Source organism: Canis aureus, chromosome X (genome assembly GCF_053574225.1).
Source record: "Canis aureus isolate CA01 chromosome X, VMU_Caureus_v.1.0, whole genome shotgun sequence".
NCBI lineage: Eukaryota > Metazoa > Chordata > Mammalia > Carnivora > Canidae > Canis > Canis aureus.
Genome location: NC_135649.1, coordinates 40654971 through 40682606, shown reverse-complemented (window position 1 = coordinate 40682606; position 27636 = coordinate 40654971). Strand labels below are relative to the sequence as shown.

The following is a 27636-nucleotide window of genomic DNA, read 5'->3' as shown; positions in this document are numbered from 1 at the left end:
GCTTCTGACCGACTATAAATTCATTTCCTCAGGTTTGATGAACTGGCTAAAGCAGCTCACTGAAGTCAGAAACATTTACTGATGTTTACCAGTTTATTAGGAAGGATCTTTTTTTTTCTTTATCCTTTTTTTTTTATTATTGGCTTTTCATTTTTATTTTTTAATTTCTTATTTAAATTCAATTTGCCAACATATAGTATAACACACAGTGCTCATCCCATCAAGTGCCCTCCTTAGTGCCTGTCACCCAGTTACTCCATCCCTCCACCCACCTCCCCTTTTGCAAACCTTTGTTTCCCAGAGTTAGGAGTCTCTCATGGTTTGTCTCTTCTAATTTTTAGGAAGGATCTTTGAAGGATACAGGTGAGCAGCCAGATGAAGAGGCACATAGGGCAGGGTTCAGATGGGTCCTGAGTGCAGGAGCTTCTGTCCCCATGTAACAAGGGGGTGCCATTCACTTGGCCTGTGGGTGTATTCACCAGCCGGGTGGCTCATCAACTCTTACTGTTCTAGAGTTTTTATTATAGATCTCGATCTGTAACCACCCTTTCCCAGAGGTCAGTGGGCATGGCTAAACATTCCCACCCTCTCATCACTTTCTGGTGACCTGGCCCCATCCAGAGGCCCCAGTTCCCTGGGTGGTCATGGGCTTAAAGCTCCACCTTGTGGGGGCTGGTCTGAGCAATCCTGCATCTGGGCATGAGGGCTGGAGGCATGAGGCAGGTGCATCCTGTTGCATTGCCATTTGAATTATTCTCTGGCTTCTGAGACAGCATTGCTGTGTGCTGCCTGTTTCAGCCATCAGCTGAAAGCTTTTTAATAAAAATGGAACCCAAAGGAGGAATGATAAGGTATCTGATTTTAACCCGGAGAGAACACCAGATGTTTCATTCTGTCTGAAGGTTCGAGGGAGGAAAAAGCAATTAGCAGCTGCTACTGATTTAGCAACAGACACCTGCTAAATGAAAATCTGTAAAACCGGCCAGGCTTGGCACCAGAAGTGTGTATGCTGCTTCTCAGACATTTCTGGGAATTGTAAATTATGTTGGCCCAGAATAGGTTGTGGGTGGCAGGGGGGTGAGTGGGCCCTAGAGAAGCTAAACATGTCTGTATATACCAGGATTGTATTATTCTGAGATGACAGCAACTTAAATTGGCTTTTTGGTGGGTAAATGGGAAGGGAGAGAAGACAAGGAATCTTTCAGAAGCTGCCTGGTTACTCCCTGCTTCCCACCTGACTCATAAGCTGCCCTCTGGGGTCCGTAGGGCTGACAGAAGGGAGGGAGGAGTCCTGCTTCCCCTCCTCTTGCTGATCTGGAGCATACCTCTCCCCTCTCTTAAGGACAGCGAATCTCAAAGCATGAAGGACTCTCACCTGTGGGCTCACAGCTCCTGCCCTGTGATGATGACAGACTGTTGGCTCTAGGAGCCATCTGGACATCTGCTGAGCTTGGGCTTTGCTTTGGCTTGGAAAGAGGCCTATCTATGGCTTTCTGCTTTCCAGAATTCTCTTCCAAGTAGACATTAACTACCGTGCTCCCTCCTCCATTTTCCTGAGGCTCACACTGAGACACAAACAGTGGAAATAGGAGTTCATGGGGAGGGCTCTGGGGGAGCTGGGTATGTGTCAGAGGGGTGGGAGGACATAAGTTGCTGTATGGAATTGAGTGTTCAAGATGTGACTGATTATAAGGTCTGATTATAAAGATGTGACTGGCCAATTTGTGATTGGTCTAGATGGTGTCGAAAGAATGGAGCCACTCCCATCTGGGCCACACTCACCTCATGTGAGGGTTGTTTCTCAGTTTCCATACTAGGCCGGAGGTCATTTGCAACGTGGGCCAGAGCGGATGGCCCTGTCTTGAGGGAAGGGATGGTCGCTTTCCTGTGGAGCCAGGGCCAGGGGATGCTGATGGCATGTGCATGCCAGGCCTGTCCTGAGACCTGGCAAGGTGTTTTAGTGTGCCTGAAGACCAAACTCCTAGTGCCAAAGGTGGGAACGGAAAGAAGACCCTTTTCTTTCTTGAACCCAGTGGTCCCTTAGGCAAGAATAGTCATCTCAGATACATTTGAATTTTACTTCCTCTGTGCTACAATGCCAATGCAGGATGGGAAAAGGAATGGTGCGAGAAGGGTGGTAGGAGATCTGAGATCCCCACCCTCCAGCCAGGATTGGGGGAGCCCCACCTTCTCTGGTCTGTCACCTGAGATACAGCATTCCCATCATTCAGTTTCAGTGGGTAGAATAACCGGAGCACAAAGCTATATCCTGTGACAACAGGCTCCCCTAGGAGAGATACCCAGGGGCCCTGTCTATGATGGAGTGCCCAGCGTGCACTCATGGCTATATTCTGTCTTCCACTGATTGTTACTGGAAATGGAAGTCTGGGTATTGTTTTCCAGCCTTCTGTGGCTGTGTCCTAATTGTTGGGGGCAGTCAGGAGGCCATTCTAATTCTCTTCACTGGTTTGGCCACCTGTCCTGTTCTCAGTGCTTTCTTGACATATCTCTATATAAGGTGACAAATGCCTACTATTTGTCTAGTATTGTGTCAAGTTCTCTGAGGTATTAGGAAATCCATTTAGCCCTTCGTGTAGCTAACATAAACCCTTGGAATACAGATTTCAACCATCTTTTGATTTCTGAGTCCTTCAAAATGCTAGAAATCAGCATTTAGAGTGAGTTGGGTGTAAGACCATAAAGTGCCTGCAGGCAGGGAACATTTGTATCTTGTTTGTAATAATTGATACATAGCAGGTGCTCAATAAATATATGCTGATTGAATGAATGAATGAATGGATCAGTGTCTGGGGAATCATGAAGTTAGATTCCAGTGTTGATTAGTTCCCATGGCAGTATAATTAGAATATTCTAGGTCTGGGATCACATGGTAGGGATGGAAGACTGGACATTTCAATAGCAGGGGATCAAACCATCATGGATTTGAGTCATTTGAAAGTCAAGTTTCAAAGTCAAGGGCTGCCTCTGTACTATAAGGGACCTCAGCACACGTCAAGACAAGGTAGGTTAGAGGTTAAGAATGTGAACTCTGGAGTTAGACTGCCTGGCTTATATCCGGGCTCTGTAACTAACCTTGGGGCAGTTGCTTCATCTCTGCTTCAGTGACCTCTTCTGAAAAATGGAGATTATAACAATGATCTGATATAGCTGTTGTATTTGTTAATAACATACCAAGTACTTAGGACAGTGCCTGGTAGAGAATTAAGTACTATGTACCAGTAATTATTAATTATCATTACTGTTCTTGTTATCTTTATTGTTGTTTCAAACATTGGTCCTGTCTCTATCCTTATCAGTACATTTTCCAGGGAACTACCAGTCATTTCTATGAGAAACTATTCTGAGTTTCACACCTACCACTTAGACTTTTGGAGCCTGGCCTACTAGTATTTCTCCAAGGCTAGGTTAAATGCTCCTCCATCCAGATTTCCTCAGGGAGCTTTGTTAAAATACAGAATGCTGGGCCTCATCCCAGTAGGTCCAAAGAGGATTTTCTCTCTAGAAATCTGTGATGAAAATAAAGAATCTGTGTGTTCTCTGTGTGCTGGATTAGCCAGGAGCTGCTACAAGTCAAAGTCTGTTATCCTTCAGTGCTGGTAGACAACCTTGTAGCAGGCCCAGAACCTGGGAAGAGCTAGCTAAACAGAAGAGAGAAGTAGGGAGAGAAGTGAGCAGAGTCTACTCCTGTCAGGAGATGGTCAAGTACCATCCACCATGGCCTCTAGGGGAAATGTGACATTTGCCATCCCTTGATTTAGGGGTTCATGAACCTGGCTCCTCCTCATAACAGAGGCAATGGGCCTGGTTAGGGGGAGATGTTAGAGGCAGCAGGACAGGGAGGCCTGTCTTATAAATGGCTGCCTGGCTCACTGGCTGCCTTCAAGCAAGAGCCCCTAAGATTAGAATACTAAGCACACTCCCTCCTCAGTTGGTGGTGGAGGGGTGTGTGGAGGGCTGGGTGTCTTGGAGCTGTTTTGACTGGGCTGAGAGCCAAGTCTCAGCTGCTTTTTCACCCCTTCTTTGCTCTATTGCTAGCATGGAGTTGGTCTGATTCCAAGCCAACTTATGCCAAAGTCCCATGTGGGCACTAAAATATAGACAAATGGTACCCTAGGCTACCTTTCCTCTTGTACTTCCCACTCTAAATGGCTTACATATTCCAGGTGGCATCTGTCAGCCACGTCAGGGGGGAATGACACCTTGGTCCTGTCAGTGGCACTAAAGGCCCTCATGGAGACCCTAGTTACAGTACCTAAACGAAGAAGGCCAGCCCCGGGTAACTCATACTGCAGGGTGCACTTTGGACCCCACATACCAGCTGCTTGCCCTTTGACTTGTGGCTGCCCAGGATCCTCTGTGGGCCTTGGAACAATTTTTCTTCTTAGCCTTTTCTCGGAGTTCTCTAGAGAGAGCTGCATAAATGTTTGCTTTCTGTCTTTGAGTAAAAAATCAAGTAATATGTTCAGGACTGGACTTGCAGGTCCCCAAGTACCTTCCTGTGTATTCAGAGTTTCTCTCCCTTTTTCCACATGAAATTCCAGCTTTGGCTCAGTCTGAAGAAGTAGTCAATGTGGGTTTAGTGACTTCAGGGCCCCCTGGGTCCCTTGGAATGCCTAGTGCCATATCATGGTAGCTAGGTAGGATAAGGCCTTCAGGTTTCACAGTAGACCCTACTTCTTTTCTGTCAGGAGAATAGCCTGGAGTATAAACAGGCGACAGCAGTCAAGGTCATGCATTCTGGAGCCAGGTTTCCTGGGTTCCTATCCTGGCTTAGCCATTTAGTAAGCCTGGACACCTGGAGCAAGTTATTTGATTGAGCCCCCACACCCTTTTCTTTCTAAAGCCACCTGGGGTGCACACAATGGGAACAATCATATTTATAATCCTTAACTCTAGCAGACTCTACCACTGGTCTGTGCATGGCCTGTTTTAATTTTCTTCATGGGTGCATTTCTTTATTCATGCGTAACATAATAAGCAGCTGTTCTGAACCCAACCCAGGGGCTAGTCACACTGATAATACAGAATTAAGCTATATGTGCTTCCCCATCCTGCTCTCTACCTCCTTGCCCACCTTAATGGAACCACTCATCTGAATTTTGGTTTTTATTCCTTTCCAGTTTTTGAAACATTTTATCTTTCTCATATATATATATGTATATATGCATACATATATATGCGCATGTGTGTATATATATACACACACGCACATATATATCTATATATTCCTAAATAAAATATTATTTAATTTTAGTTGTTTTTTACCCTTATAAAAATGATATTATATATTTTAGCTGGTTTTTTTTTTTACCTTCATGAAAATGTTATTATATTATATATAGTCTTCTAGGATTTGCTTGTTTTCTTCAACAACGTATTACTAAGATTCATCCCTGTTACTGAATATAACTCTGGTTATATTTTCACTGTGGTGTAACATTCCATCCTATGAATAGGCCAGTGTCTTTCTCCATTCTCTTTGGGATGGGAGTTCGGTCATTCCTAGTGTCTCACTATTACCAAAAAACCTCTCTGTGCCTCAATTTCCTCCTCTTTTTTTTGTTTTTTTTTTTAAAGATTTTATTTATTTATTCATGAGAGAGAGAGAGAGAGAGAGAGGGGCACAGACACAGGCAGAGGGAGAAGCAGGCTTCATGCAGGGAGCCCGACATGGGACTTGATCCCAGGTCTCTAGGATCAGGCCCTGGGCTGAAGGCAGTGCTAAACTGCTGGGCCACCTGGGCTGCCCCAATTTCCTCCTCTTAAAACTGGAGAATAGCAATAGGAGCTATGTTATAAGTAGGAAACGGAAGGAGTTCAATAGTATATGGTTGGTCAGGGTCTTCATTTGCTTTTGCTTGGACTGTCATGGCGAATACCATAGACTGGGTGGCTTAAGCAATAGAAACTTACTCCCTCACACTTTGGGGGCCTAGAAGTCTAAGATCAAAGTGTCAATAGTGTTAGTTTCTTCTGAGGGCCTCTCTCTTTGGCTTGTATATGGCAATCTTCTTCGGCTGTCTTCCCATGGTCTTTCCTCTTGTGTCTGTCTTAATTTCCTCTTCTTATGAGGAAGGACAGCAGGCATTAGGCTATTAGCTTCCCAGGGGCAGCTACCGATAACCACAACTCTGTTCTGCTATTGGACCTCATTTTATCTTACTTCCCTCTTGAAAGGCCCTGTCTTCAAAGACATCACAGTGTGAGGTACAGGGAGAGGGGAGGTTAGTACTTCAACATATGAATTTGGTTGGGAAGGGAGCATGATTTAGCCCATAAAAGTTAGTAAATATATAAGCCATTATGAGCATCATTATCTTCCTCCTTCACCTCTTCCTCCCAATTCCTAAGTCCTAACTCCCCTCCTAACTAATTCCTGAGTCTGTTAAGAGGTAGCAGAAGAGCTAATGGGTATCATTTTCATCTTGGATAAAGGGAATTGCTAAGTGAGGCCTTGCAGCATACCCAATGGCTGACTGACCCCAAATTGCCACTTTAGTAGAAGTTTTATTAAGGGCTTGCCTGGCCAAGGAAGGTAGCTCTAGGCTGCTGTATCTCACACCCCAAAATGCACTTCCACAAGTAGCTGGGCCACCAGAGCAAATGGCATCTTTCATGGATTGAAAATATTTTGTTCTGACATCAGAGAGCTTCCCAGGGGCAGCTACTGATAACCACAACTCTGTTCTGCTCTCCTGAGGGCTCTGAGTACCAAGGAGGAAGTCTAGAGGAGCCCTGATAGGGTTTGGACTCCAAAAGGAAGGACCAGTCTCCCACCCACCTGTCATTCTCTCTACATCAGACTATAAGAATAAGATGGAAAACCCTGTGCCTGGTAGGGTTGTAGGCAACTGTCCTTACTGGGGCCAGAGGTGGAGTCATAAGGGAAGATAGAATGAGAATGAAGGATTTTGGCAGGGGGTCTAGAGACACACAACACCCCTCTCCCATTATGTGTTAATTTCTTTACATGCTCAGATACTCTGAGAGAGGGAGTTTGTAGAAACTAGAAAAATTCCCACTAATCATTCCTAATAGCTGAATGCATCCTCCTGGTTAAGGATTCCTGCAGTGCAGAGATAAGGAGACTGTAACATGAATATTCTCCCCTCCCACTCCACAGAGGTAATTGCTGCCAACAGTTTGGTACGTTCCTCTTTTGACCCTTTCTTTGACTTTTAAAAACTTTTAGCTACATGCTTAATAAATGAGTATGTTCATTTGTTAGAAAGCTCCAACTATACAAGTCTATTGAATCCAAAGTCAAGGTCTCCCCTATCCCAACCTCTCCTCCCCAACACTGTCCCCCAGCCCAGTTTTTAAAATATCTTCCCAGGCTTTTCCCTGTGCATTTTACATACACCTAAAAGCACAAATACTAATTTGTCCTTTTTCTTCTACAAAAAGAATCATGGTTTGTATAATGTGGATTTGTTCATTTTTAATATATTTTTTATAGGTTTTATTTATTTATTTGAGAGAGAGTATGGGGGTGGGGGTGGAGGCAGAGGGAGAGGGAGAAGCAGACTCTCTGCTGAACAGGAAGCCTGACATGGGGCTTAAACCCAGGCCCCCGGTATCATGACCTGAGCTGAAGGCAGACACTTAACCAACTGAGCCACCTAGGTGCCCCTGCTCAGTTTATTTGAAAGACTTATTTATTTATTTATTCATTCATTCATTCATTCATTCATTCATTCATTCATTTTTTGGAGGGAGGAGCAGAGGGAGAGGGAGAGATTCTTAAGCAGACTCTGCACTGAGCATGGAGCCTGACATGGGGCTGGTCTCATGACCATGAAATCATGACCTGAGCCAAAATCAAGAATCGGGTTGCTCAACTGACTGTGCCACTCAGGTGCCCCAAGATTTGCTCAGTTTTACAGACAAATGGTTGTACCTCCTTTTTTTGTAAATGGTTGCATAATTTGTCCTCAAGAGTATTTTTTGATGACTTTCCCACTAATGGACATTTGGTTTACTTTTTGTTATTAGAAATAACGTTGCATTGAACATCTTTACACATACAGCTCTGTGTGTGAATACAAGCATCTGTTAGTATCAATTACTAAAAGTGAGTCAAAGTGAACGGGTATTTAAAAATTTTGGTAAATATTGACCACTTGATCTCCAAAATGAATGCATCTTGTTTTCCCTTCCCATTAACATATCTTAGGATTTCTGCCATATTAGGTGATACAAATTATGTCATTTAAGTTTATTTAAATTTTTAAAATTTCCCAACTTCTTACTGTGGGAATTTTCATTACTAAAGAGTTGAAATGATAGTATAGTGAATAACGACCACATGTCCCCCAGCTAGATTTAACAACTAACAGTTTTCCATATTCTGTTTCCACCACAACTGCTTCGGTTGTTGTACGCTGAATCTTAAAAAAAAAAAAATTGCAAACATCCTGACACTTCACTTCTAAATACTTCAGCCTGCAGAACTGAAAAATAAAGAAGGGCCTTTGTACAGTCACAATACTGAGATCACACTCAAGAAAATTATCAACAATTCTATAATACTGTCTATTTTACCTGATAATCAGTTTATAATTGAAATTTCCCCAATTCCAAGAGTGTCTTAAATTTTATTTTTTATAGTCAGGATCCGGTCAGGTTTCAAGATTGTTTTTGACTATCCTATCTCTTCAGTTTTTGTTTATTTTTTAAAATCTTTGAACAGTCCCCCTTCTTTGCTCATGGCATTGTAATTTTGACGAATCTGGGCCAGTTGTTTCACAGACTCTTCCATATTCTGGATTTGCCAGACCATTTTCTCATGGCACCTTATTGTTTTCAATGGCAGCAGGGTATTGTGTTCCATGAGTATATTGTGATTTATTTTAGGTTGTGGGTATTCCTTTTGTGGCTCCTTTAATAAGTGGTATTTAGTCCCAAGGAGTTTGTGGCATCAATAGGCCACAGTAGAGGTCTGTGGTCAGTTAATGAAGACGAAGTGTTCCAAAGCCAAACTCAGATGGCAGGAACATTACCAAGGCATCAGTAAGAGTGGGTTGCGTCCTTTACCCTTCCCTTCCCCTGCTAAAGGAGACGGGTTATTGTTTTGGTCTGTTCAAGCTGCCATAACAAAACATCACAGGCTAAGTAGCTTCTATAACAGAGATATATTTCTCCCAGTTGTGGAGGCTGGAAGTTTGAGACTGGGGTGCCATAGTGGTTGGGTGAGGGCCCTCTTCTGGACCACAGGCTTCTTGCTGTGTCCTTCTAGGGTGGAAGGGGCTAGGGCCCCCTCTGGGACTTCTAGGGGCACTGATCCCATTCACAAGGGCTCCACCCTCATGACCTAATCAGCCCCTAAAGCCCCACCTCCTAATACCTATCACATCAGGGCATGAATTCATGGGAGGGACACAAATATTCAGACCATAAGCAGTTATCTTTTCTGATTCTCTGATTTCTTTTGGGATTCTGCAGTCTGGGGCTAAGCTTAGACTAGAGTCCTCCCTTTGTAACCACCTGTTCTTACTCTGCACCTCATCATCAGCCATGGACTCTTCTGGTAACGCCAAATCTCTTACTGTGTAGCATGAGCTCCGAAGATGGGAGCTCCCTGGACTTCTAGCACACCCCGCCCTCATATGGTTATCTCATTTTGGCTTGTCTTTCCCTCCTCATCTCCAGGAGCCCGAGCTAATCCTTTTCTTGTGCTATGGGTCCCACTCTGTGTCTGCTGTAGGACCCCTTACTGTCCAGTGCCTTCTGCCTGCCCTGCTTCCGCAACTTCTTCCTCTTGTGCTGTCTCCTTCCCCCACCCCATTCATAGGTTTGAGTCTGCCCCATTCTTCCCAGTTACTTCTCTGTTGATACTAGCCGGGGGTTCCAATATCCATCCCTCTCCACCCACATGCTCCTGCTGAGAGGATTCTGGACCAGGGGTCTGCAAAGTGGAGTGTGTAGATGGTCGGGGGGTGCTTGCTTAAAGAAAATACTAGCATTTCTCTGCATCTTAGAGTTTCATCTTCTTACTATTCCATGCTGGTGTTTTATACCATGCATGTGTATATTGTAACAGACAGTTGCACATGTGTATCATTTGCCTTTCAACTTCCCAGCCTCCTTGAGATGTAGCCTCACTCTCCTACTGACATCGGAGTCTCTCTGCCAGGCTAGCACACTGGCCTCACGAACTCAGGACGAGCCTAGCTGCTCTTCCTGTACCTTGTCTCCTTCAGTCATGCTTCCTTGACCGCAGACCCCAACTTGAGAAGCCTCAGCATCCCACTGGCCATCTAGGCTCTCAGTCCCAGGTTCATCCTTCACTTCTTTCCTCCCTCTATCCAGTTGGTCCAAATCTTGGTGATTCAACTCCCTTACTTTCTCTCACAGCTGCCCATCCTCACTTCTCTTGCTGCCTCTGCCTCAAGCTGGATTTAGACATTCTTGTTGCCAGCCCCTAACTGGTTTCCCTGCCTCCATTCGCATCCCCTGCACATGGACACCAGTGGGAGCTCCTCACAACTACACATCATACAGGACTCTCCCTCACTTTCTTTTTTTTAATTAAAAAAATTTATTTATTTATGAGAGACAGAGCGAGTATGGGGGGAAGATCAGAGGGAGAAGGAGAGAAAGAATCCCAAGCAGACTTCCTGCTGAACTTGGGGCCTGATATGGGGTTTAGTCTCACGACCCTGACTGAGATCATGACCTGAGCCAAAATCAAGACTCGGATAATCAACCAACTGAGCCACCCAGGCACATCTCTCCTTCACTTTCAAAGAAAAATCAAAGCAGATCCCATGCTTGATCTACAGGGTTTTCCATATCTTTTGCTACACTGAGCTCATCCCTTTACCCATTAGCCTCCTTGACTAGACTATGAAGTCTTGCAGGGCAGGGACTGTGTTTTCATCATTACTATATATCCAGAGCCAAGCACATTCCCTGCCACCTAGGAATGTCTCAGTGTTTTTTTTGTGTTGATTGGATGAGAGTAAGAATAGGACTGTCATGGGTAAGAAGAGGAGTGCGGTATTGATATTCCTTTGAGAAATAAATAAGTGTCTGGAGTGCCTGGGTGGTTTAGTTGGTGAAGCATCTCCCTTCAGGTTATGATCCTGGGGTCCTGGGATTGAGCCTTGTGTCAGGCTCTCGGCTTGGTGGGGAGCCTGCTTTTTCCTCTCCCTCTGCTGCTTCCCCTAGTTGTGAGCGGTCTCTCTCTCTCTCTCAAATAAGTAAATAAATAAAGTATTTTTTAAAAAGAAATAAATAAGTCACCAGGGAGAAACTTTCACCTAGAGATAGGTCAAAAAGAATGAATCACATTGAGAAGCTAAAAGTTATCCTGGTAGTCATCTGATAGATACACTGATGTGTGACTTAGGGCTATGGGACAAGCTCAAACTCTACCTATCATCTCTTGCCGGAGGCTCTTGCTAAGGCAGTGTGATGAGATAAGAAGAATTCCAGCTTTTGACCCACAGAGGCATGACATTGAGTTTTATTGGCTGGAATCGAGATCTTGTCTTTACCACTTCCTGACTGGACTGATGTGGACAAGGAGGATGATGACAACAGCTAGCATAGTATGCCAGCGCTGGGCCAAGAACTCTACATGCATTACCTCACATAACTTTACTACAACTCAATGAGATAGACGTTATTATCATCCCCATTTTACAAAGGAGCCAAGTAGAGGTCAGCAGGATTAATTCGATTTGGCCAAAGGTACAGTGTAGCCAAAGGTTGGGGCTAAAATTTCAGTCTCAGCAGCCTGACTCTAGGCTGGACATACTCGTTTGGAAGTCATCAGTATCCAGATGGCATTGAGAGCCAGGAGCCTGGATAAGATTATATAGGGAGTGTGAGTAGCTAGAAAAGAGAGCCTAGGACTTGGTTCTGGGACCATCCAATATGAGGAACAGAAGGAAGATCCAGTAAAGGGGGTTGAGAAAGGGAGTCACTGGGGTGCCTGGGTGGCTCAGTCGGTTAAGCGTCAAACTCTTGATTTTGGCTTAGGTCATATCTTAAGATCCTGGAAATGAGCTCCGTGTCAGGCTCTGTGCTCAGAGGAGAGTCTGCCTGAGGATTCTCTCTCCTTCTCCCTCTGCTACTCCCCACTCCCCCCACCCCCGTGCTTGTGCTCCCTCTCTAAAATAAAATAAATAAATCTTTACAAAACAAAACAAAAGAAAAACAAAAAGAAAAAAAGAAAGGGAGTTACTGAGCTAGGGGAAGAATAGAGAGTGGTATCCTAGAAGCCTAGTGCAGAAAGTGTATTAAGGGCCAGAGAATGATCACTTGCGTCAGATGCCACTGTGAGGGGTCAGGTAAGATGAGGCCCAAAAATCGGTCAGGACCAGTATGTTGTTTACACAGGTGCCAAAACTCTTCCTGACACCCTGGTATGGGGCTGAATACAGGGTGGCTATTTAAAGTTTGCACAGAGATGTCACAAGGGCTAGGGAGAAGCGGGGACAAGATTTTTTTGTTTCTTCCGATAAAAGATATTTCTAACTTACTTGTTTTCTGATGGGAATGATCCAGTGAAAAAAAGGGAAAGTTGCAGGTGTGATGTCCTTTGAGTAGGCAAGAGAGGATAGGATCTAGCCCACACATGAGGGGACTAGCCTTGGCCAGTCTACTGTGTGGTAGTGGGGGATTCCTAAAAGCAGCAGAACAAAAAGGCAGCTGTGGGGCTGGGTACAGAGAGGAGGGACCCATGGAGGTAGGAGCTTGTGGACATCCTTTTCCTGTCACTCTTTTCCTTCCAAATGGAAGAGGAAGCCATATCGTCAGCTGGAGAAGGGTAGAGGGTAGGTTTGGGGAACTTGGGATAAGTTGTGATATGTTGTCCAGGAGGGAGGAGCATGAATGGATTTGGATGATAGGGTAGCGTTAAGGGCCTGCTCCACATTTGCAGTCACAAATTTCAAGGGTCAGCAGCATAGCTTCATATGTATTGTTCTACAGCCACATGCATTTGCCCAGGTATAGGGACATGAAGGCAGAGAATCGGATTTAACCAGCAATGTGGCTTTGCAAGGCAAGTAGGATAGAGGGGGAGAGAGTGTCTGGAGGGTTGAGAATATGGCAAAGGGACTGGCAGGCAAGTGTAGAAGTCAGGCTGGGAGGTCAGTGAGAGGCAGTAAAAGGTGGTGGGATCAGTGGACCGTAGGGGCTATGGAGTTGGAAGAGGGACATGAGGTAGGTGAGTTGGCTAGGTAGGAGGTGATGGTTAGAGAGTGGGGTATGTGACAGGCTAGGACAAACTATTGAGAACACAGGAATTTTCACACAGTAGAGCTGGAAAGAAATGGCAAGGGGGGCAAGAGGCAGAGTCCTCAAGGACAAAGGGGAATGTGCAGGCAGAGGGTCTGTAGGTGACAGCAGCAAGAAGAGTGGTTGGTGGCAGAGTCCAAGGGCATATCGTTGAAATCAGGGGAGGGGTGAGAAAGGAAGCAGTGAGAATGTTTGTGGAAGAGCCAGCAATGTAGAAGCAGCAGAGAGGAACAGACAGGATCCCTCCCAGCTCCGTGGCACAAGGCAACATGGGGGGAAAACCACCCGGCATGTGAGAGGGCTGTGGGGATGGCAGTGTCCTCAGGGGGAAGGGAACCAGGTTTTTGTTAAAGAAGGTGAAGGGACCGCTCAGAGGACAGTTTGAGGATATAGAGGATTTCGCTAAAGAATAGTCTGCAAGTTCCAGAAGGTAGGCTGCACGAGTTTCTAGAACTGAGGGAAAGTGGGAGGTGAGGTCGGATTAGGGGGCATTAGAATTCAGGTTTTGGGTGGTGATCTGGGAGTTTGGGGCTTTTTTTTTTTTTAAGAATTTATTCATTCGTTCATTCGTTCACTTGTTCCTTCATTCCCTCCCTCCCTCCCTCCCTCCCTCCCTCCCTCCCTCCCTCCCTCCCTCCCTCCTTCCTTCCTTCCTTCCTTCCTTCCTTCCTTCCTTCCTTCCTTCCTTCCTTCCTTCCTTCCTTCCTTCCACATGTGGGAGCACACATGCAAGCAGGTAGAGAGGGAGAGAATCCCAAGCAGACTCTGTGGTGAGCGTGGAGTCCAATGTGGGGCTCAATACCACAATCCTGAGGTCACAACCCGAACTGAAACCAAGAGTTGGTTGCTTCACCAACTGAGCCATCCAGGCACTCCGAGTTTGGGTTTTTTTATGGTGACTGGGATGACCAGGGATGGAGGGCATGATGGGCTGTCTCGTCTCCATGGCAGAACATGATGGTGCAGCTGGCAGAGCTGCGCACGGGGGAGGAAGGAGGTCACACTCTTACCATGGACAGAGTCCATGCCCCTCATATTTTAACACAGTCTGAGCCCAGAGGCCTGGTGGGCTTTATCCATCTGCTCTTTTGAGTAAAAAAAAAAAAATCGACTTGGAGGGAAGCTAAAGACCCATGTAGTTTTAAACACTGCTAGTGATTTTTGACTTTCAGTGGCGATGATGTAGGCCTTTTGGTCTGAAACCTTAGGAATCTTCCAGCTAAAAAGGAACCAGGATCTATATGTTAGAGTAGCTCACTCCACATGTGAGCTCTGCAGGGCAGAAATGAATCAGCCAAGTGGAACTTCTTCTGGGGGAAGTATGGAACTTTACAGGCTGTGTTGTGAAATGGGGAAAAGAGGGTTGGGGAGGCTCTGTGAAAAAGTTTTGAGGACTCAGGGCAGATCCAGTGTTCAGTAAAGAAAACTACCTGTTTTCTTCTTCAATGCTGAATGTCCTTTACCACCATCCTTGCCCCATACCTTTTTTCTAAAAGATTTTATTTATTCGAGAGAGAGGGAGAGAGTGTGTGTGCAGGTGCAGAGGGAGAGAGAGAATCCCAAGCAAACTTCCTGCTGAGCTCAGAGCCTGATGTGGGGCTTGGTCTCATGACCCTGCGATTGTGACCTGAGCTGAAACTAAGAGTTAGACTCTCAACAGACTGAGCCACCCAGGCTCCCCGCTCCATCTCTGCTTTGGATGTCATTTCACAGCTCTGTGCCTCAGGTTCCTTATCTGTCAAATGGGGATGATCCTTGTTCTTGCTTCTCAGAAACCTGTGATAATTAAGTGAGATAGTACATGTAAAAGCGTGTAACCCAGCACGTGGTGCAGAAGTACTTAATAAGTGTTGTTATTAAATGATGAGGGATAGATTCTTTCTCCCATTCTGGGTCCTTTCTTCCTGCCACTTGGCTGTTTTTTCTTCTGCTGCCCTCTTCTCTTTCATCTCCTCCCTCCCTTTCTCTCCCTGTTGCCCCACACTTCCTCCTTTGCCTGGGGCTGGCAGTGGTGCCCACACCTAGTTTTATACTCTCCATGGCCTTCCAAGATGGAGAACTCTTGGAATAGGGGGTGAGGCAGCCCTCCAAGGAAGTAAAATGTTTCTGGAGGGCAGCCTCCTGGCCACCCTAAGATTTGTGACCAGGGTACCTACAGAGTCATGGAGGGCCAGTGGTGACAAGAGCCTGGATGTGGAACTGAGAGGCCTGTGTCATAGGCCAGTCCTGGCCACAGCATGATGTGGGGCCTGGGGTCACAGTGGGCCAGAGCAGACCAAAAAGGTGAGGAGGAGCATGTGAACAGGGAAGGTCTGGGCCCAGCTCCCATATGGAGGGTTACTACACACCCACTGGTAACAGTGCTGTCAGGCTTTTTTAGGAGAAGAGGGAGCAGGGGAGTAGCACAGGGTGCCGGCCAATACTATAAACTCTACAGCCAGACTTTCTGGGGTTGGATCCTGGCTCTGTCACCACATGAGCTGGGTGAACTTAGTTAGCAAACCTCTCTGTGCCTCAGTTTCTCATACCTGAAGATAATTGGAACAGCACAGTTATTATGAGCATTGGGCGAACTGATAAAGAAGAAAGCGCTGACTAGTTCTAGGCACACAAGTACTATACATGTTTGTTATACTAAAAATAATAAAAAATTACACCAATCTTAGAGCTACGTAATTATTTTCATTTTGCTGGTGCTGAAATAGGCTGAGAGGTTAAGTGATGTGCCAGAGGCCCCAGGGCTGTTAAGGGCATAAGGACATCTAGAAACATGGATGTGATGGACTCCCAAGTTTGTGCTCATAGCCACAGTGTTAAACTGGACCTGTGGGTGAAGAGTGCACTGTGCAGGAGGCCAGGAAGGCTGGAACAGAGGGAGAAGCAAGCGGGTGCTGTGATTTCAGGGAGGTGAACAACAGGTAGAGTCGGGGAGGTAAGTAGAGGTACTACTTGAGGACATGGCTGGCATTGGGTGACACCGGGTCCTTAGCCCGGTTCACTACTCCATGCTGGGGCAGAGCCGCCTGGCTCCCCAGTCCTGTTTCTGGGAGAGGTCAGGTCCCTTACTTAGGTAGCTGAGGATTGGGATTATGACCAGGGCACTGAACCTTCTTCCTGGGACCTTTTCCCATTGCCTGCTTTCTGGGTGACCACGCTCAAGCCTGTTAAACCTTTTGCACCTCGGTTTCCTCATCTGTCAAATAAGGATAATGATACTTGGCCTGCCCACCTCATGGGGTTTTCGAGAGGCATCTGTAGTTCCTGGATATGGAAACAGTTGAAGAAGCATGTAGCAGTACCTGATTCCAGATGGTAGGGGGAGCCCAGATCCTGTTACTGTGGGGCTCTAATGCGGGCGGGCCTCTGAGACCTCCAAAGCTCATGCCAGCAATGCCCATTTGTCACACCATTTCCAGTGATTCCAGCATGGTCTGCGGAGCCACATGAAGCCTCATCTCTTTTTCTGGGATCTTGTGTCCCTCTGTGAGTGTAAACTAGTCATTGAGCATCGTCTGGGTCTGTGGGAGATTTTCCTTCTGTGTGGGTTTTTATTTTCAGGGGCCAGCACCAGCATCTCCGTTCAGGGTTCATAGTCATCCCAGTCCCCATTCTGGGAGCTCTGCCATCTTTTTGGTTCTAGTCTTTGGCACGAGGCAGGTTTGGGTTGTTATTAGCACACAGTCTTGGTTCTGTGTTTGCCTTGTAGGGAACAGGGAGGCAGCTGATCCTTCCCATGGGTGTCCTTGTCTCTCTGGGCTTCCCTTTATAGAGGTGTGTGTGTGTGTGTGTGTGTGTCTGTGTGTGTGTGTGTGTGTGTGTGTGTGTGTGTGTGTATTGTGGGCTGTGTAAGCCCCAGATGCCAAGCCTCTTGCCGGCTGCTGAAGTTTGTTTCTCTCTCTCCCTCTCTCTCTCTAGAATTGAGTTAGCCATCCAGCTGTTTCCACTCCTTGCCCTCTGCCAAACTCTGTGTGGCGTGTGCATGGTCCCCATGCCAGGTAGAAACCAGACTCTGCTTCGGTAATCTGGAGCTTCCATTTTGAGAGAGTTGTGGAAAGTGGCAGTGAGTGAGCCCATGTGGTGGATGGTGGGAGGGTGGGGCTGTCCTGTTTGGCAGTCCCTGTCACAACTGGCCCAGCTGCTTGGTCTTCACCCAAAAGTAGGGCCAACGCTGGACAGACCCCAAATATCCAGCAGGGAAACTCTTCATTCTTGGATCTAAACCAGGCCAGACCAAGCAACTACTTTTTTTTTTTTTAATCTGGAAAATGGGAATAATAAATCCTACTCCACATGTTCTTCATGTCAGGGAGAAATAAGCTTTGAAATCGTCCACCACCTCCTCACCAGGAGCAAGAAGTGACATAAGGTTGTGTGTCTTCAAGTATATCCTGAAGAACACTGAGTGTTTATTTTGAACGAAAAGGCACTGACCCACTAAGTTTGGGAAATAATAATTAAACCATTGTCAGTGTGTTCTGTGGTTGCAGAAACCACCCAGATCCTCAATATGCCACTAGGATACATGGGGACTCTTCCAGGGGATCTAGTAGATGCAGCGTTTCTTCCATCATAACCAGATGTCTTAGCGGAACATTTTTCAAGCGCCATCTCTGCTGAATATGCTTTGGAAGATGCCGGCCTAGGTCCTAAGGTATATTCCTTCTGTTCTTTCTTCTCTCACTGTAAAGGGAGATGAACACTGGAAATGCATGGTAGTGGCTAAGGTGTGGGTCCTATAGAGGAAAGGTGTGCCATCTCAGAAGCTCTTGACATGAGTGCTTCCTGCTCTGAAACACCTCTCTCCCTCCTGTCCTTACAGCTCCCCTTTGAATTGGAGATTTACTACATTCAGCATGTTATGCTCTACGTGGTGCCCATCTACCTGCTTTGGAAAGGAGGTAAGGCCAGTGAAACACACATCCATGCCACTCACAACACCCAGCCATTCCCTTCTGTTTGGGGGACTCGCATTGTGTCGGGTGTGCCTACCAGGATCTTGGGCTGCTGCCTGGTGGGGTTTCTGCAGGATGCCTTATGCCACACACCAGGGGATGGGAAAACAGGCATGGAAAAGGCCTGCCTAGAGTCTGGGGGCTTTTCAGAAACATCCTCCGTGGGGGAGCGTGGTGCTGCTACCTGTGTGGCCTAGGCCTGGCGCACACTTTCTGTGGTGGCATTGGGTTTGCATGGAACATCCCCACACACACACACACACACACACTCACCTGCACTGGGCCTTTCCCCTACCCCGGCGTGCACCTTAGGAAGGAAAGAGGGAAGTATTCAGCCATCTCAGGAGAGGGACCTTGTGCTTTTGTTCATAATATCCATCCTCTCAGAACCAAAGAAGATACTGAGAGGGGCAAGAAGTTTGGGGGGGCTCTGGGGTTATAGAATTGAGGGAAGAAACAGGTAAAGGAACAGCAATCACTGCGTAAAATAAACCATTGACAACCTTGAGTTCGTCACAAGGGAGAGACCACCAACTTGGTAGAGACAGCTTAGGAAGGAAGCTGAACTATTTGTCACCTCACAGTGACCCTTACATTATCCCCTCCCTCCTGTTATGTGGTAGATGAAAGGGGAGTTCCCATCCCTTCTAGAAGAGTCATGAGAGCCCTCCTTCTCAGGGCTCTAACCTTCCTGAGAGGCCTGTAACCTGGAAGGCATCCCCTTCTAGCAGATGGTTGCTGGACCTTCTATGTTGGATACCCCTACTGTGTTGGCTGTTGTGCCTTTTCTGGGAGACCACCTCCACCTCAATTCAAGAAGTGAGGGCTTCATTTCTATGCATTGAAAATGACGTGAAGCCCTACAGGGGCCCTTGAAGCCACTGGAAGATGGTTTGGAAGTTGTGCTTCCTCTAACTCAGAAATCCTGGCAAATCTCAAGAACTTCTGGCATAAGCTCACCTCAAGGACCAGTCAACCTGGCGTAGAGTCTGCTGCCATTTGAGAGATTTGCCCCCCTGTGCCCTGCTTTGTCAGCGTTCTTTTCTTAGGACTTGGCTGTATATTCTTTGAGGTGGTTTTTACCCTGTGCAGCCACTTGGGGTCTCACCAAATCAGAAGCACTTCCTTTTAATCTGCTCTAACAGTACTATATCCCTCCCCTAAGCTTTAAGGGAAAATCTCAATATCCAGGGGATAGGCACCCTTTTTTCTTCAGACCTGTCTCCTATGGCAAAGGAAATGGCTTCCTAATAATATCCAGGTCTGAGGAATACACTGAGATTTAATAGAACCAGACAGCTGTCTCAGAGCCCCAAAACCATCCCCCTCCCCACCACCCTTTCTGAGGTATGTGAGGCGAGTTCTGGCCAAAGGTGCATGGCTGCTAGTTAGACCTATCTGTGCTCTGAGGTGCCCATTAGAATCTATTAGGTAGCTGAGCTGGACGATTCTGACATGGAAAATATCAAGTAGCCATCCCTCCAACCCCCCTACTCCCACCCCAAGGAACCCATGGGGAAGTCTGGGAAGCTGCAGCTTCTAGAAGTGCTAGATGCCACTGTGGCTTTCTGTTGGCTCTCTTGGTGCACTGTCTGGGGAAACCAAGCAGAGGAAGTAGGGATTCCAAGGCTTCATTCCAACTTCTTTCTCAATGTTGGTGATTCTCTCTTCTCTCCTCTGATGTTTGGCTCAGAGAAGAGGCTGTACAAACTCTACCAGTAATAATAACCCCAGTAAATACCAACTTTTTCTTGAGTGTTTCCTGTACACGAGATACTTTGCTAGGCACGTTTTGTGTGTCTCCTCACCACAAGGACAATGCCCCTTCTGCAGAAGAGAAAACCAGAGCTCAGAAATGTTAGGTACCTTGTTCCCAGCCTTAAGTAGCAGAGCCAAAAAATCAAAGCCTGGCCTAGGTTCCCTCTCAGACCAGTGCTTCCACCTCCCCCCCCACACACACACACCTGGTTGTCCTAAAAGGCAAGGTGTCTTGTCTCCTGAGCCCATGAAGTTGGGAGTCTCCCCTCCAGCCGCCCCCAACATGTATTTGTTGAACACCTACTATGTGCCCAGCATTTGTCCTAGGGGATCAGAGATTCCCTGCCACATGGAGTCCCTTTCTAGGAGGAAGAGAGGAGAAGAGAGGAGGTAATTGTAATACAGTGGGATATGTGTGACAGCGCTGGAGAAACATCATCCGATTTGTTCTACACCATTTCTGGGTTCTTGTGAAGCCTCCGCTTCCTTTCTGGCTCTTTGCTGTCATCTGCTGTTCACTTGGGGGAAATTATCCACACTTAAGTGAACAGGCTAGATTTCCTAAGGCTGCTTTCACCTCTGGTCCCGAGCCTTGGACCTGGGCTTTGCAGACAGCAAGTCAATAGGGAGTGAGCAGTGGGAAAATATTCCCTGTAAATCAAAACAAATGAGGGTTGGGAGGGGGCTTGTCTTTCCTAGAAGTCTTGTCATTTTCCAGAAATAACTGACTATGAGATTTTTACGCAAGGCAAGACGGCTCTCCTATAGGTACCTCCCCCAGCCAGGAGCCCTGTTTTCCTGAAAGGCAGGATCCTGCTGCTTTCTGTGGCTTGGGGGCGGCTGGGAGCTGCTCAGGCGGGATCCCATCCCTCCTCTGTTCCTGTGGTCCTTTGGCACCACCATAGGAAACATGACATCCTCTTTCTGCACTATTCTTTTCGTCCCCCAGCCTGCCTTTTAATTTCTGTTTCCTTTCCTCCCAGGTCCTTGTCTTTGGCTCTCTGGAACTACAGTTGACCCTTGAACAATGTGCAGGGTAGGGATGCCGCCCCCCTGCACAGCCTAATGCCCGTGTATAACTTTTGCCTTCCCCCAAAACATAAATCCCCATAGCCTACTCTTGACCAGAAGCCTTACCAGTGAGAGAAACAATTGATCAGCACATATTTTGTATGTTCTATGTGTTATGTCCTGTATTCCTACAATAAAATAAGCTAGAGCAAAGAAAATGTTATTCAGAAAGTCATAGGAAGAGAAAACACATTTAGGATACTGTTCTGTATTTATCAGGAAAAAAAAATCCCCATATAAGTGAACCCACACATTTCAAACCTGTGTTGTTCAAGGGTCAGCCATATATTTTTTAGAACCCCATCCCCACCACCACAACCAGCTTTTCAAAGAACACCAGGGCCTCCTATTTTTGCCTGAAGCTCCCTCTAATGGATGCTGCTCTTCCTGCTCAGCGCCCAATTGCTATCCAGGCCCCCAGTGTCTCTTCCAGACCGATGTTTCTTTATTTTTTTAAAGATTTTATTTATTTATTCATGAGAGACACAGAGAGAGGCAGAGACATGGGCAGAGGGAGAAGCAGGCTCCCCACGGGGAGCCTGATGTGGGACTTGATCCCAGGACCCTGGGATCACAACCTGAGCCAAAGGCTCAGCCACTGAACCACCCAGGTGCCCCCAGAGAATATTTCATCTCCCTTAGGTGAAAATGCTTTCTCCTTTACCATTCCCTCCACCTTTTCTTTTCATCACTACTACCACTCTTGGCTGCTTCCCCCATAATCCTAGATAGATGCCTTTGGCCCCTGGCACTCAGTATTTCTGTTACAACTCTGGCCAATATCCAGAGGCTTCCAGTGAAGACCACTCGTCCCACTCCAGCTTCCCTATCAGCCCTGCTGCTCTTCCTGTGGTACTTGGCAGATGGCACCACCCCATCACCCCAACTAGAACCTGGGAATCCTCTCTACCCCCGCATCTGTTTTATCCACTCGTCTGACACACATATCTTACTCCTTTCCAGCTACTATAACAAAATACCACCAACTGGGTAGCTTATTAACAATGGAAGTTTCTTGTTCTCAGCTCTGGAGGCTGAGGAAGTCCCAAGGTCAAGTTGCCAGCAGGGTTGCCTTCTTGGGAGGATTCTCTTCCTTGTTCCTAGCCAGCTCCATCTTGCTGCATCATCACATGGTAGACAGGGCAAGGGATCTACTGGGGCCCCTTTTATAAGGCACTAATCCCATTCTTGAGGGCTCTACCCTCATGACCTAAGCACCTCCCAAAGGCCCCCCCCCCTAATATCGTCCATCTTTAGGGGTTAGGATTTCACCATATGAATTTGGAGGGATACAGACATTCAAACCATAGCAGCATATTTAAGCACACCTTCTTTCTGCTGGTCTCTACACTGGTCATTGGGGTGCCCCGATCAGTGAAAACAGATACCACCCCTTCCCTCATAGAGTTTGTAACATAGTGGGAGGAGACAGGTATGAATCAAATAATCACACAAACAAATATTTATTTATAACTGATGTTAGTACTCTGAAAGAAAGGAACATGCTATAATGAGAACTAAGAATAAAATACCTATTTTGGAGGTTTAAGGGAGAATTCCCTGAGGAAGTAACATTTCAACTGAAGGATATATAGGGGATTCACTAGGCAAGTGTAGAAATGGGGGTGGTGGTGAGACCTTATAACCCCACAAAACCACATGTACGACAGCACTGGCAGGAGGGAGGGCCAGGGGGAGGACGGATAACACTGGGCCTGAGGGGCAGGAAGGGGTCAGATATGGAAGGCTTTGTCAGCTGTGGTCCGGGATTTGGCCTTTATTCTAAGAACTATGGAGAGCCAGTGGAAGTTTCAAGAAGGGACATAACATCAGCTTGCCTTCCTACTGATTCTTTTCCTATGTAAATCATTTATATCATTCAAACTGTAAAATACAGAAAACTATTCTGTGACAGATCACCTTCCTACCCTTTCCCCCATCTACACAGTGCCCCATACAACTCCACAGGTAACTGCCATTTTGTTTTTTTGCATATCCTCCCAGGGTTTCTTCTTACATGTATAAATAAATTCAAAAAGTATTTTATTTCCCTCCTCTGTAAGACACACATCCCCAAATAGCATACTGCACAACTGTTTGTTATGACTCTTTTGCCTAGCAGTACTTCTTAGTTCTCCTGGTAAGCCCATAGGAAGTTTTCTCATTCTTTTGTGCAGCAGCACGTGTGTTCCATTGTATGGATGACAAAATACAGTCTAATAGAAATGGCAACACTTTATATAGCACCAGGAGGTACCAGACATTGTTTCAAGCTCTTCTCACACATGAATTCATTTCACCCCCACCATAGTCCTCTTAGGCAGGGTTGCTGTTATGTCCCTTTTACAGATGAGGAAACTGAGGCTCTGCTATTAAATGGAAGACTTGGGATTTGAGCCCACTGGTATGGTTCTGAGGTCATTGCTGTTAACACAGGATTACGACAGTACACCATAATTTATTTGTTCTATCTCCTATTAGTAAATATTTAAGTTGTTTGGAATCTTTGGTTAATATAAATACCACTGCCCTGCACAACCTTGTTCCCATGCCGATTTGCACATGTACAAGCGTATCTAATATGATAAATCCCCCAAAGTAGAATTGCTGAATCAAAAGAGTACATGTGTTCATAATTTTGATGGATGTTTCCTAACTCATAAACATTATACCATTTTAAATGCCCACCGGCAGTGGCTAAGAGTGCCTTTTTCCACACACCCTCACCAAAAGAGTGTATTCCCAGCGTTTATCTATTTTTGCCCGTCTGATGGGTAAAAATAATGGTGTCACAATTCTGATTTAATTTGAATTTCCTTCACTTTGGGTGAAGGGGAGCATCCTTTTACATGTTTGGATTGGCATTGGATTTCTTCTTCCTTGAATTCTGTGTCCCTCTCACATGCTCATCTTTTCCTTGCATCGTTGCCTTTTTCAACAAAATTGAGTCCTTAGGAACTCTTTACATATAATATATATATTATATATTTATCTATATTTCTGTATATTTATATGTGATATAAATATATTCTATATATTTCTATATAATATATATATATCTATATAAATATTTGGAGTTAACCCATTGTGATCTGAGCTGTGGATATTTTCCCGTTTTCTCACTTGTCTTTCAACTTTGCTTATGATTTATTTACGTAAGATGCTTATATTTATATGTAAATTATCTTGCTTTCATCATATGGCCTCTAAATTTTGAGTTGTGGTTAGGAAGGCCATCTCCACTCTGAGGCTACCAAAAATATATCCCGTATTTTCTCCCTCCTGTGTTAATAGTTTCATTTAAAAAAAAAAAAAAAGCTTTAAATCTTGCATCCACTTGGAATTTATCCCAGTATACAATGTGAGATAAAGATCCAACTTTTTTTCTGGATGGTTTCTCATTTGTCCCAAGACGGTTGAGCAAATAGCCCAGCATGATAGTGTTTGTTGGAAAGATCATGCTTGGCTGCTGTGCAGAGAGATCGCCATGTTCTCCTGCCTTTACCTCCTAAATTTTTCTTAAGTCAATCATCCTTCCTACCTTGGGCTGGGCCTTACCCCTCTCTCACCTCAACCATGACAGCTGGCTCTGTGTGGTCTTCCTACCTCCAGCCTCCCCATCTCCCCCCAACAACCTGTCCCTGTAGCTTCCAATGCTGTGTTGGAAAGCCCAAATAGGATCACAACATTTCCCTATTTGGGAATTTCCAGCCCCCCCAGCACAGTGCATTTTCCCAGGAGGCACAAAAGGCCCCTGTGTGACCTGATCCTACCCCTTTCCCCAGCCTCTTCTCTTTATACTCCTCCCTTACTTGTACTCCGCCTTCAGGCTATATGAAAAGCCCTAGAGTCCTCTGAATTTTCTGTGCAACTTTTATGCCTTGGCACCCTGCAAATGGCAAGACTTCTTCAGGGAATGCACTTCTCCAGCTTGGACACCCGGAAAGCATCTGTCTTCCAAACTCCACCTGGGCAGTTAGCCTCTCTGGGCAGTTGCCCTGGAACTGTTCTGTCACCATCCCTCTCATAATGCAGTGCACGCATCTGCCAACGTGCCTGTCTGCCTGAGGACGGGAGGTGTTCTTTTGCTCCTGATATTTCAGGGCTGAATGAATGAGGAGTGATATAGCCACACACCGCACATTTTACTTATCCCCTTCTACATTTTACAAGCTAACATGTATTGTGCACTTAAAAAAATTATTTTTCATGAGAGACACATAGAGAAAGAGGGAGAGAGATAGGCAGAAGAAGCAGGCTCCATGCAGGGAGCCCGATGTAGGACTCGATCCCCGGACTCCAGGATCACGCCCTGGGCTGAAGGTAGGTGCTCAACTACTGAGCTACCCAGGGACCCGTACTGTGCACTTTCCACCAAGTAGGCACTGGGTGAGTGTTTTACTCACATGATCTTGATCTCGATTAATCCCTGTAAGCCCACTAGACTTAGGGGATCCATGACCTTGAATGAGAAAAAAAAAATCACGTCTTTTTTGTCATGGACTCCAACCATCCAGCGTTTCCTTTGGTGCAAATCGTAGACATCCATCCACAGTTCATGTCAATTGCAATTTCTTCTCCTATTATAGCTGCTGTAGGGATTTCAGAACACCGTTTGTACATCATTATTACTTAAACATTTCAAAGCCTTAATTTTTAAAATATTTCAATGATCATTTAGGTATTATTGTTTTCTCTTGTAATCCTACGTCTTTTATTTTGTCTACTTAAAAACTTTATCCTGATTGATGAGGCCCCAGACCACCCAGGGGTCCCCAGCACTACAAAGGTTAGCCCGTGCACTAGAGTTTCACCTGACACTGGAAACCAGGTGGGTGAGCTTCACCCCCACGCTATGCTGCTCCTCCATGTAGTCACTGTGTTCTGACAGACTGTGGGTTGGAATCCTGAGTCTGGTGCTTGGGCTAGTGCCATAAACCTCTCTGAGTCTGCTTTCTCATGTGTAAAAGGAGGACAGGAACAGTACCTATTTCATAGGGGAGCCATGAGGCTTCAATGAGCTCGTATATGTATATATGCAGAATGATGCCCGGCACATGGTGTTATATACTTTTATATGTAATACTGCCTCTTGTTAATTACACATCTGTCTTCCAGCTAGACTGTGGGCTCTTGAGGTCCAGATTGTTCCTTGCACAATTCTGAAGCAACAGAGCCTTGTACCTACATAGTGTATGCTTGTCAGTGGGTTTAACGTTGCTGGCATCCCTCTTTTTAGATGCTTGTTTCTCCTCTGCTCTGCATGACACATCTGTCTCCTGGTTGTCCTCCTGTGGCTGGTGGTTTTTGGGCTCCTTTGCTCTGCCTGCCCCAGAGATCCTGGCGTTGTCCATCCCTAGATCTAACTGCAGGCTTGAGAAACACCACAGGTCCTTCAAAGGAAACATGTCTACAATCAGACTTCTCAATTCCATACCCCTTCTTCCAACTGGTTCTTTTTCCTCCTCTTCTCTTTCCTCTATGACTGGCTCCACCATCCCACCCACAGCCAAAGCCAAAAACCTAGCCAGCAACTTTCTGGATCCCTTCCTCTGCCTCATCCCCTATGCCAGTCAGTTCAGAAGTTTTCCAGTGATCCAGATTCTCAAAATGCTTGCAATTTCAGCCCTTCTTATCTGTTTCCACACCCCCGCACCCAAATCCAGGCTCTCAGCCTCCGTTGCCAGGACTACTTCATTTTTTCTCTCATGTCCCTGCCCTGATTGCCCCCTGTGTCTCCTCACAGTCTGTCCTCCATCCAGGCTCCAGAATGACCTAGGAAAGAACAAATCCGATCAGATTTGGCTCCCCTGCTTAAAAATCCTGTCTGGGAGACAGACCATACTTCTTTTACATGGCATTCAAAATGTTTACAGTTCCATCCTCATTTGCTCTTTGACCTCATTTCCCATCATTGAGATTTCAATTCCCATTACTTTACCTTCTAAGTGAACAAATCTCCTGACACATTTGGCCCACCTGCCCCCAACACTGTGTCCACGCACATGACAGCTTGTCTGCCTGGAACCTGGAAAACTCCACGTCCTCCTTTAGCATTAGCTCAGAGATGCTGCCCCCACTCCAGGGCTGTCTCTGACTTCCCTAGGCAGCCTAAAGCACTCTCTTGAACATTCTTTTTACACTTTCTATATATGCCTTGAGTGTTGCCAAGGGCTTCACCTGAGGGTTTATCAGTTCGCCACTAGGTGACAGTAGTATCATTTTTTTCATCTTTTCAGGAAATGAGGATCTACAATTAAGATCATTGTTATTTTAATTTAAATTAAGAACCCTAAATAGTTAAATTGACAGTATTCATTATAATTAAGATGCTATGGGAGTGAGGGAGAGGACAGAGTACGAGGCCCCAGGATTTCCACCCAGGTGGCTGGGAGAGACAGGTTGCCCTAATGGAGAAGGGCCACAGAGGGAAGGAACATGTTTTAGGAAGGTTGTTTCTGTTTTTGTTTTTACGCTTGAGTTTGAGACACTTCTAGGCTATCAGGCTGAGATGTCCAGGAGGCAGTCAGATGGAATATTCTGGAGCTGTTCAGGAGAGTCTGGGCTGGAGGCTGACTTCAGT

The 27636-nt window shown here is 46.0% G+C and overlaps 1 protein-coding gene across 10 annotated transcripts in view; it reads left to right on the top strand.

Annotated features, from left to right (window-relative positions):
- The window catches only part of TMEM164 (transmembrane protein 164), a 198845-nt gene that overhangs the window by 145968 nt on the left and 25241 nt on the right, over positions 1–27636 (top strand). For 8 of the 10 annotated variants that reach the window (XM_077889183.1, XM_077889176.1, XM_077889181.1 and 5 more), the window contains one exon: positions 18092–18170. In XM_077889183.1, coding sequence (XP_077745309.1) covers positions 18092–18170 — 79 coding nt within the window. Of the gene's footprint in view, positions 1–18091; positions 18171–20965; positions 21019–27636 lie in introns of all 10 variants that reach the window. The other 2 variants (XM_077889180.1, XM_077889179.1) reach the window with 1 other exon arrangement.